General features: G+C 41.8%; 1 protein-coding gene and 1 long non-coding RNA gene across 2 annotated transcripts in view; both read right to left on the bottom strand.

Annotated features, from left to right (window-relative positions):
• LOC137427404 (uncharacterized) overlaps positions 1 to 893 on the bottom strand; it is a 30163-nt gene extending 29270 nt beyond the window's left edge. Inside the window, exon 1 of the mRNA XM_068116876.2 lies at positions 664 to 893. Coding sequence (XP_067972977.2) covers positions 664 to 784 — 121 coding nt within the window. The 5' untranslated portion in view covers positions 785 to 893. The remainder of the gene's footprint in view (positions 1 to 663) is intronic.
• Positions 1 to 12363, bottom strand: part of LOC144892321 (uncharacterized) — a 340168-nt gene that overhangs the window by 161786 nt on the left and 166019 nt on the right. The window lies entirely within an intron of this gene.

Raw genomic sequence — 12363 nt, 5'->3', positions numbered from 1 at the left:
TTCAGTGACGAGATATGCACGTCCTTTTCAAATTTCAAGTCAATTGGATGAAATTTGAGGATTTTAGAAATTTGGCCTATGTTGACCATTTGGCCTATGTTGACCTCAAGAATACTTGGTGATTTAATTCAGTGACCAGATGTGCAAGTCCTCTCCAAATTTCAAGTCAATTGGATGAAAATTGAGGATTTTAGAAATTTGGCCTATGTTGACCATTTGGCCAATGTTGACTTCAAAAATTCTTGGTGGTTGAATTAAATGACCAGATATGCAAGTGGTCTTCAAATTTCAAGTCAATCGGATGAAAATTGAGGATTTTAGAAATTTAGCAAAGTTGGTGACCTTTGGCCTATGTTGACCTTTTGACCTATTGACCCCAACAACAATAGGCTTCTGGCATTTGACCAACTCTACCACTTGGTGAAGATCGGTTGAAAATTGTGACCTGTAGGCCGGTGACAAACTAACAGAGTCACAAACACAACCGACCATTATACTTGAAAAACTTCGATTTTGCAAGTAACAAACAGACAGTCACAAACACAACCGACGAATATACTTGAAAAATCTTCGATTTTGCAAGTAACAAGTAAAAACAGAGTGATGTTTTTGCTCTATGAAGTGCTCTCTGAAGTGCAGAGTGCTCTATGAAGCTTGGCTTACCTTTGAGCAGTTGAGCAGCTTTGCCGGACTCCTTGGGAGGAGAACCACGTGGTTCCTGCTTTGTACGCTCATTGCTCAAAGTATCTTGGGAAGTCTGAAAATAACTTTGGAAAGTTTCCATCGTCCCCGCATGAGCTTCACCTGTAAAGCATTTGACAATTTCTTTCTTAATCAGAGAGGCTAAAGCGCGGCGTTACGCGCGCTGCTTGCGAGCAAGGAGGAAGCGGACAAGCGGTAACTTATAAGCGTCTTTATTTCAGGAGCTCACTGTAACACTGGCCCGCTCCGGGCTGCGCGCCCGGTGTATATCATGAGGCCACGCCTACCCCTCGGGCGTGGCCACCGCCCACTTGGTGCGCGGAATGATGTCACCACGCCAGTGGGCTTTTGTGTCCGCCACAAGGCATTTGTATTGTTAAAACTATCACTGGAAGATTACTATTTTTATCATTATTTTTGTTCTTCAGCCTTTAATAAGTGAGTTGTATTAATGAATGAATTTGGACTCCACCTTTAGTTACACAATAAAATCTGAAAATAAAAACATCCCATTCAAACAACTTTAAATAGTACTTATAAAGAAACTAAAAATCACAATACAGGTCTGGACAGCAAGTCTTTAGTTTTTATTCTCCTGAAACGTATAAATTTGAAACCGAACCTTATGATCTGACCTTCTGTTGGTCAATATAGCGGAGTTGGTCCATAATTGCAGAAAACGGACATATTTATGGAATCAGCGACTTGAAATGGATAACTGAATCTGGCAGAAACAAGATAGAGTTAATGGAACACCTTACCCCACACAGCCTTGAGGAAAAAGGACATGGGCGAGGTCTGCGAATAGCAAATTTTGTTGATCGAGATGATGTAAAAATGCCGTAATATTTTGTCCAAGTACTGCTTTAAAATGAAAGGTTTTTGAAAGTGCCAAAGGGCAATTTGTTTTCTACAATATTAAAGTATATAATTCAATTGAAATAAAATAAAGATTTAAAAGGTTGGAGAAAAAACAAAATTTAGAATTTTACTGCCGTTGACGCAGCGTCTTTTACACCACATTAAATCAGTTATTTGTACCTGTTGTTTGTGTCCTTCATGACATCTCTAAAACAGTAGTTTCTAGTTTGCAATGATTTTCAAATGTTTTACTGTCAGACAGGCAGATAGTAGACATTTTAATCTTGCTCCTCTCTGAGCATACGCAATCAGGACAAACATGACAATGTGGAGAGAACAGACAATATGGAGAGAACATGACAATGTGGAGAGAACATGACAATGTGGAGAGAACATGACTTTGTGGAGAGAACATGACAATATGGAGATAGCATGACAATGCGGAGATAACATGACAATGCGGAGATAACACGACAATGCAGAGATAACATGACAATGCGGAGATAACATGACAATGCGGAGATAACATGACAATGTGGAGAGAACAGGACAATGTGGAGATAACATGACAATGTGGAGAGAACAGGACAATGTGGAGAGAACAGGACAATGTAGAGAGAACAGGACAATGTGGAGAGAACATGACAATGTGGAGAGAACATGACAATGTGGAGAGAACATGACAATGTGGAGAGAACATGACAATGTGGAGAGAACATGACAATGTGGAGAGAACCACGGGTGCCGACGGGTAGTGGACGGAACACCCCCCCCCCCCCCTTGGAACATCATTATACTCGGAACACCCCCCACCCCCCACTTTTTTGATGAGCAGGATTGTCCCCTCCCCCCCCCCCCCCCCAACTTTCTATTCAAATATAACATAAAATATGTTGCTTTGTACAACCCACACAGACCCAGATATGGGATGTTCCCAAAATGCATCATCTAATTATCAATATTATTAAAATCAATATTAACTTAATGTATATGCATCTAATTATGTATATTAACGTGCACGTCATGCTGGATTACATTAGTCGGAGTAAGCACAGACTGCACGGTGAGCATGCGCTGAATATGTACGGTATCACTTGATATGATAGCTTTCAGGGATACATTCATGATACCTGCGCTACGTGGTACTTTCCTGCTGCAGTGCTGTATTCCTTCAGGAGGCTCTTTACTCGCACATAGTGGAATTTTCAGGTAAGAAAAGTTTATTACTTGCAAAATCGAAGATTTTTCAAGTACTGTATATTGGTCGGTTGTGTTTGTGGTTCTGTCTGTCTGTCTGTCTGTCTGTTTGTTACTTGCAAAATCGAAGATTTTTCAAGTACATATATTGGTCGGTTGTGTTTGTGGTTCTGTCTGTCTGTCTGTTTGTCTGTTTGTTTGTTTGTCACCGGCCTACAGGTCACAATTTTCAACCGATCTTCACCAAACTTCACCAAATGGTAGAGTTGGTCAAAAGCAAGAAGCCTATTGTTTTTGGGGTCAATAGGTCAAAAGGTAAACATAGGCCAAAGGTCACCAAATTTGCTAAATTTCTAAAATCCTCAATTTTAAACCGATTGACTTGAAATTTGAAGACCACTTGCATATCTGGTCACTGAATTCAACCACCCAGTATTTTTGAGGTCAGCATAGGCCAAATGGTCAACATAGGCCAAATTTCTAAAATCCTCAATTGTCATCCAATTGACTTGAAATTTGAAGAGGGCATGCATATCTGGTCACTGAATTCAACCACCAAGTATTCTTGAGGTCAACATCGGCCAAATGGTCAACATAGGCCAAATTTCTAAAATCCTCAATTTTCATCCAATTGACTTGAAATTTGAAGAGGACTTGCATATCTGGTCACTGAATTCAACCACCAAGTATTTTTGAGGTCAACATATGCCAAAAGGTCAACATAGGCCAAATTTCTAAAATCCTCAATTTTCATCCAATTGACTTGGAATTTGAAGAGGACTTGCACATCTGGTCACTGAATTCAACCACAAATTATATTTTAGGTGAACACAGGCCAAAAGGTCAAAATAAGCCAAATTTATAAAATCAATTTTCATTTGATTGACTTGAACTTCTAAGATGATTTATATATATGGTCACTGAATTCAACCACCATCTATTTTTGAGGTCAACATAGGCCAAAAGGTCAACGTAGGCCAAATTTCTAAAATCCTAAATTTTCATCCAATTGACTTGAAATTTGAAGAGGGCATGCATATCTGGTCACTGAATTCAAGCACCAAGTATTCTTGAGGTCAAAACAGGCCAAATTTCTAAAATCCTCATTTTTCATCTGAAAAATCGTCACTTTTCATCCTGTTGACCCGAGCTTTGATCAAGATTGTAAATTTTAATCTTCATGAAATGGACAATTTGCTGTATCAATGGAAAACTTTTGGGGGAGTGGGGGAGGGCGAATTTTTCAAGTATCGTGCTACGCATGACGTCTTCTTGTTACTTGCAAAATCGAAGATTTTTCAAGTATATTGGTCGGTTGTGTTTGTGGTTCTGTCTGTCTGTCTGTTTGTCTGTTTGTTTGTTTGTTTGTCACCGGCCTACAGGTCACATTTTTCAACCGATCTTCACGAAACTTCACCAAATGGTAGAGTTGGTCAAAAGCAAGAAGCCTATTGTTTTTGGGGTCAACAGGTCAAAATGTCAACATAGGCCAAAGGTCACCAACTTTGCTAAATTTCTAAAATCCTCAATTTTCATCCGATTGACTTGAAATTTGAAGATGACTTGCATATCTGGTCACTAAATTCAACCGCGTATTATATTTTAGGTAAACACAGGCCAAAAGGTCAACATAGGCCAAATTTCTAAAATCACCAATTTTCATCCGATTGACTTGAAATTTGAAGATGACTTGCATATCTGGTCACTAAATTCAACCACCAAGTATTTTTGAGGTCAACATAGGTCAAATGGTCAACATAGGCCAAATTTCTAAAATGCTCAATTTTCATCCAATTGACTTGAAATATAAAGAGGACTTGCATATCTGGTCACTGAATTCAACCGCGTATTATATTTTAGGTAAACACAGGCCAAAAGGTCAACATAGGCCAAATTTCTAAAATCACCAATTTTCATTTGATTGACTTGAACTTCTTAGAGGATTTATATATATGGTCACTGATTTCAACCACCATTTTTGAGGTCAGCATAGGCCAAATTTTTAATATCCTCAATTTTCATCCGATTGACTTGAAAATTGAACAGCATTTGCACATCGAGTCACTAAATAGGGAAACTAACGAGTTTTAAGGTCAAAATGTTAAAGGTCAACTCAAGGTCAACCTTCCAAAATCATCACTTTTCATCCTGTTGACCCGAGCTTTGATCAAGATTGTAAATTTTAATCTTCATGAAATGGAAAATTTGCTGTATCATTGGAAAACTTTTGGGGGGGGGGGGGGGATTTTGCAAGTATCGTGCCACGCATGACGTCTTCTTGTTTAGTTATTGTTGTGTTGGAGATACAACAACAACAGCAACAACAACAACAGGCATTTTAAGGCCATTTTCCCTGCTAGAGCGGTTGACGCTGGTGGGGGCCTTTATGTCGAGAGACGACCCGCTCACCACGGCTGCTCCTTGCGGGCTAGCCAAAGCTGTCATGCCAGTGGAGATTAACGGCGAAGATGCTGATGCATTGATCAACACGGGGAGCAGTGACAGTGTTGTCAACCACACTCTGGTTCAACATCACAGATGGCCCATCATAACCGACCCGATTGCCTACCCGGGTCTACATGGCGTCCGTGTCTCTATGCCAAAGCACCAAAGGGAACTGTGTTGTAAATTTGGTGGTGTTACGTGCTCCTCCCCAAACCCCGGCCATGGTGTACCTCCGAGCCCCGAAAGGAGTCACGGCAGAAAGATGTGTTATTATGTGTGCCAATGACCAATGGTGAAACCACACCAATTAATTGTTACCAAAACCAAGTATTGTATTAAAACCACACAATAATAACAAGCAACACACGTACAAGAAAACCTCACTTGCACCGCAAACACCATGTCATTTCTATGATGGTACCACCAATTTCCTGAATCAATAACTCATGGTATTCCCACGTGAGCAATCGGTAACATCCCCCAAAGTCACTGTGTCACGATACCAGGCCAAATACGATCCCCTTGGCTCTCGCGATCACAAGAAAAGGTCGTACTGAGACCTCAACCTAGAATGGCTAACAGTCGACGCTGTAGACGAGCTGCTTGGTGAGGTGTCGGGCCGACGTCTGTCCGGTAAAAGTTCACCCAAAAGGCGACTGGGAATTCACACCTTCGGTTCACCAGACAATGATGCTGACATGAACGATCAGCGGCTCCCAAGCGGAGAACCGTGAAGAACCACGAGTTCCCACGCGAAATCCACGCCACACACGAGAACCAGGCGAAGGGCTGGTGCGAGGTGAAATAGCTGGTGCGAGGTGAAATGGCGGACGGGCCGTTAATGGAGGCGTACCTGCTCTCCAGCGATGATTCACTTTCGGAACCAAAAGCAAAACCCGTCACGCAGGTTTATTTGCCACAGCAATAACGACACTGTCACAGGAATCCCTTTCCCGGGGAAACCAATATTCGCTCATGACCAATGTCCACCAGCGTCCGTTCGACACCTCGAAGCAGATAGGCCTTCCTTTCCTGATCTCACTCGATCCGCCTCTTCTTCTTCTGCCGTATTCTCCCTCACCCATCTCGTTTTCCTTCTGAGACATTATTTTTTACCTTTGAAGGCAGTTATCTCCATTTCACACTCAAACTGTAACAATAATAGGACATGAAACTAAAAATGCTTCAAGTGGATGACAACCACAAAGACATAAGTGACGAATCCGTAACACTCCCCACCCTCAAGAAAGAAAGTTTGAACATCGTGAAAACTTTATTTGCATGCAAAAACCCTCTTTAACAAACAAAAGTAAAACTCACACCTAAACACTACCAATCAACCTATGGCTGACCAACTCACGTGAGCAACAATAATTAATATTCCCCAGAAGAAAGCAACAAAACTTCCAAACAACCTACAGGAATTTTTAAAGTTGGTTCACTCTGGATAAAGCATCGGCAACGACATTGTCCCTGCCCTTTACATGCTAAATTTCCAAGTTGAACTCCTGCAAAGACAAACTCCATCTCATCAACCTCTGATTTTTATTTTTCATTTTTTGAATGAAGGTTAAGGGGTTGTGATCAGTGAAGACTTTTATAGGAAAGGTAGTAGTTCCCAGATACACCTCATAATGCTGAAGAGCTAGCAGGAGAGCAAGAGTCTCTTTTTCCAAAGTGGCATAATTTGCCTGATGTTTGTTAAACTTTTTCGAATAGTAGCACACCGGGTGATCCATGCCATCATCCCTTCCTGTAATAGAACTGCCCCAGCCCCCACATCACTTGCATCGATGGCCAACTTGAAAGGTTCTTGAAAATGCGGCGCTGCTAGGACAGGAGAGCTCATTAATACCGCTTTGACGTGGGCAAAGGCAGCCTGGCATTTGTCATCCCAAACAAACTTGGTCTCTTAAATCAGCAAATTCGTTAAAGGGGCTACCACATCAGAAAAATTCCTACAGAACCGCCGGTACCAACCAGCCATACCCAAGAATCTCATAAGCTCCTTCTTCCCTTTTGGAACTTGGAAGTGATCAATGGCTTTCATATTGGTTGTCACTGGTTGCACCTGACCCTGACCTACGACATGGCCTAGGAACACCACTTGTGCTTTTACAAACTCACTCTTAGATAAGTTGATGGTCAACCCTGCTTCGGTCAGTTTCTTGAAAATGCATGAATTTTTTAAATATGATCTTCCATGGTCATGGTGTGGATGATGACATCATCCAGATAAGTCTCCACCCCCTCAAGGTCTGCAATAAGCTTATTAATCAGCCGTTGAAATGTAGCAGGCCCGTTTTTCAATCCAAAGGGAAGAACCTTGTACTGATACAACCCATTTGGTGTGACTAAAGCCGAGATTTCCTTGGCTCCATCAGTAAGAAGAATCTGCCAATACCCTTTCAGCAAGTCAAATTTAGTTACAAATTTAGCTGGGCCTATTCTATCAATACAGTCATCAATCCTCGGGATGGGATATGAGTCGGTCTTGGTCACTGCATGAACCCGTTTTAAATCCGTACAACAGCGAAAACGGCCATCGGGTTTTGGAACCAACACACATGGTGAGCTCCATTCACTGCTGCTTGGTTCGATGATGTCATTCTCCAACATACACTGAACCTCCTTCCGAAGATAATCCATCTTCACAGGGTTCATCCGATAGGGGTGTTGTTTCACAGGAATGGCTTCCCCCACCTCAATATCATTATATACCAAGTCAGTACGACCAGGTACATCTGTGAACAAATGTGCAAACTCAAAAATTAGGCTGGATAGTTGTCCTTGTTGTTCCCTCGTCAAATGACCTAATTTCTCGTCTAAATTACTCAACACTTCTGTGTTCGTCAATCTGGGACAAGCCTGGTCATCAATGTTATCAAACTTCACACCGGCCTCAACCTCTTGATTCTCTTGCACCCCGACTACAGGCATGACAGGTGAGACAGGAACCATTTTTTCCACAGGCTTCCTCTCATAATATTTCTTCAGTCGGATGACATGACACAGCTGCCGCTTTTTCCGTCTGTCGGGAGTTGTCACCACGTAATCTGTTTCATTAACCCTCCTTTCGATTGCATAGGGACCAAAATACCTAGCCTGTAGTGGCTGACCTGGAATAGGAAGCAACACTAACACCCGGTCCTCAGGACTAAAATTTCTTATCTGAGATTTCTTGTCATGCCTCACTTTCATTTTATCCTTTGTCACTTTCAAGTTTCCTCTCGCAACTTCACAAGCTTTTGCCAATCTGTGCCTAACCGTTGACACATACTCTACCACTGTTGACTGCGTCTCCTCCTGTAGCCACTGTTCTTTCACCAATTTCAATGGTCATCGAACGGTGTGTCGAAACACAAGTTCAAAAGGACTGAATCCCAATGACTCATGAACAGATTTCCTCGTAGCAAACAGCAATAAGGGTATTCCCTCATCCCAATCCTTGTCACATTCAAAACAGTACGTTCTGATCATATTCTTCAATGTCTGGTGAAACCTTTCCAAGGCCCCTTGGCTCTCGGGATTGTAAGAACTTGATCTTACTTGCTCCACTCCCAACAGGTGTACCACTTGCTGAAAAAGCGTTGACATGAAATTGGAACCCTGATCAGACTGGATGACCTTAGGTAGGCCAACCAAAGTGAAAAATTTAATCAAGGCCTTCGTAATAACTGCCGCAGTAATTTTCTTGGAAGGCAAATCCAACTGAAGGCAATCTTGGAAGGCAATCTCAGTTCCTTCCACCAAGCTCAGAACAAGTGTGTGTCTACCCTCAGGAGTGCCAGGAAGCACTGTCTCTCCACACTCAAGATTGAAATCTCAAACCTGTCTCGTTCCTTCAAATCCCGGTGGCATCTGGTCAAATCAATTTCTAGTGTTTGTTCCCCCTCCATCTCCTCCCTTACCTCAAAAGGGTACACAGTTGACACTGCACGTGACAAAGCCGAATGCCTCAACTCTGTGTTTGCCTCAAAATATTGTGTCCCAAACCCATTTCTCTCTCTGTTCAAACCTTACCCAGTCAAACCCAACTGCTCCTGGACTCTGTGTCCTTCTCTCCTGACAAGGTGGAGAAGTTTTTGTCAAACCTCGACTCTGATTCTGCAACTGAACCAGACGGCATCAGCCCATGGGTCCTAAAATCCTGCTCTGCCGCTCTATCTCACCCTCTCTCTGTTATTTTCACCCTCTCTGTTGCTCAAGGTCATCTGCTAGCATCTTGGAAATCAGCAAACATTACCGCTTTACACAAAATGTGCAAAAACAGATCCTTGCAACAATAGACCAATCAGCCTGCTCCCAATTATCAGCAAAGTCATGGAATCCATCATTGCTTCGGATATCAAATCCTTCCTCTTCTCCAATGGCTTGATCTCTGATCATCAATTTGGATTCAGACCAGGTCATTCTACTCTGGACGTGTTGCTTCTGCTGTCTCAACAATGGATGGAGGTCCTCAATGCCAAACAGGAAATCACAGCCGTCTCCCTTGACATATCACGTGCCTGCGATACGGTCTGGCACCCAGCTCATCTCACCAAACTCTTCTCCTATGGTATCACGGACTTCCTCTCTGGTCATAGGCAACGTGTGGCCCTGAATGGATTTCTCTCATCTCCCCTTCCTGTTCTGGCTGGAGTTCCCCAAGGTAGTGTTCTGGGCCTGTGCTATTTTTGGTCTTCATCAATGATCTCTCCTACTCTCTGGAAAATCCTCTCTATCTCTTTGCTGATGACTCCACTCTCTGCCGCTCCATTCCTCATCCCTCAGATCGGCAGTCTGCAGCCTCCTCACTCCCTGCAGACCTGGACAAAATCACAGACTGGTCAAACAAGTGGAACATGTCTTTCAATCCTGACAAATCTCACACTCTTACTATGTCTCTCCAAAAAGACCGACTGGAAAACCCTCCCATCTACTTTCTCAACAATCCTCTCCAAGAAGTTATGTTGCTCAAGCTTTTGGGTCTCACTATCTGCCATGATTTTTCTTGGGAAAACCACATTTCCAAGCTGGCCTCCAAAGCCAGTCGCCGACTGGGCATCCTCCGTCGTGCGAAGTCCTTCCTTGGCACACCTGAGCTCCTCACCACATACAAGGCCTTCATCCGCAGCTCATTGGAATACTGTTCCCCCCTCTGGGCTGGTGCTCCTGCCTCACACCTAGCTCGGCTTCACGCTGTTGAAACCAAAGCTTTCAGAATCATTGGAATCTCCTGCGATGAAGCTAACTCCGAGGGCCTTTCACTCACTTACCGCAGGCAGGTTGGTGGTCTTTCTGTCTTCTACCGACTCCTCTCCGGTCTTGTTCTGCCAGCTCTCTCTGTGCTCAGTCCCCCAAATATTCCTGTAGGTCACACAAGATCTGCCAGCAACCCTCTTAAGGTTAAACTGCCAAAATCTAGGCTCTCTGCTCACCTTCATTCTTTCATGCCCCTTTTCTCCTGCCTCTGGAACAAACTCCCCCACTCCCTTCAATCCCACTCCTCCCTCCAGGTCTTTAAAACAGCTGTTTACCACCATCTCTTACCTTCCCCCATCCAAAACCTTGATCTTTTCTACCCCCGCTAATTCACCCCAGATACACTTTTTTGAAATTCCAACCTCTTTCCTGGAAGTCCTTGCAGTGTCAATATGTTTTATACCTCTCCCACCTCCCTCCAAGCCCTCTCCCTCCGACATTTCTCTCGGTGTCCCTGCCCTCAAATGTTGTGTTTGTGTCCTTCCCCCTCTCTCCCCATCTTATCTACCGCTCCCCTTATTTTGTGTTTCACGTGTCGGTTTGACTTTTAGTGTGATTAATGTTAGCTCTTTCACGAGTCTCGATCTTGTATACAAAAAATAAATAAAGTTTTAATTTCACAACGAGTGATTACACGGCTTCATTCCCATACCCACTACAACTTGACCCCACAAAAGAATATGAAGCATCTTTATTGTCTATAGAAACTTATAATACCTTGTTTAATGTCACAGAGAAAAACAACAAGTTTAGTTATAATCCAGGAAGTGGATATAAAACGATAACAGTTTCACCCGGAGCTTATGAGATTTCTCAAATATCTTCTGAAGTCTCTCGCCTTATGAAAGAACAAGGTGATGAACCAAAAAATATTGAAATAGATATTCAAAAACATACTTCAAAATCAACTATTAGACGCAAAAATAATTATAAAGTTGATTTCACAATTGATAATTCATTCAGAGAGCAATTGGGTTTCTCCTCAAAAAAGATTGAGAATAACAAGACGTTTTAAAGTGATAATGTCATTCAAATATCCGCCGGTATAAATTCGATATTAATTCATTGTGATTTGATTGATGGCGCTTATAACGATGGAATGAGAACAAATACAATATTTTCATTCAGCGCTTACTCAACCCCGATTGGTTATAAATTCAATATGGAACCAAAAAATCTCGTCTATTTACCTGTGTCAGGAAAAACCATATAGAGAGTAAATTTTAGGATAACCGATCAAGATAATCAGATGATTTCTTTCAATGATGAAATTGTATCCATCAGAATTCACCTATGTGAAGTTTTTCAATAAATAAATAACGGTTAATTTTATTTTTCTAATAAATAAACAATGGTTATTGTGAGAAAACATGAGTTGGGACAATATAAAATAATTACAGGGGATGGGAATAGGAATGGGGAAGGCATGTACCTTTCACCATACTATAAGGGTGAAGGTATGTTTCTTGGTAGAGGATACTATAAACCTAAGAGACAACGGGGTGTAGGACATCAATTTAGAAATAAAAGAGATGGGATCATTGATACTCTAATGGGTATTGGTTCAACTATTCTTAAACATAAAGACCTAATTGGTTCAACCACTTCTGCCGTAGGAAATGTAGCAGGTGCTATAAAGAGTATAAAATACGCTCAAAAGGAGTCTCATAAATTACAAGCACTCAAAGAAATTAAGAAAGGTAAAACTCAACTATCTCCACAAGAACGGGGGAAAAAATATATATATATATTTGGGTCAGGGTTTCAAAAGTTTTAAATACTTATATTGCTAAATAAAAAAGTATGGAAGCAATTGATGGTATCTATGATTTGGATAATACGATTATCATTTCAAACTACTAAAAAGGAAGATTAGTATGAGGTAAATGCTGTAACAGGAACAGACTGGAA

The sequence above is a fragment of the Myxine glutinosa genome, chromosome 5, assembly GCF_964187855.1.
Source record: "Myxine glutinosa chromosome 5, kmMyxGlut1.1, whole genome shotgun sequence".
NCBI classification, from domain to species: Eukaryota; Metazoa; Chordata; class Myxini; order Myxiniformes; family Myxinidae; genus Myxine; species Myxine glutinosa.
Note: the sequence above shows the minus strand (reverse complement) of the source record. Positions and strands in the feature narration are given on the sequence as shown.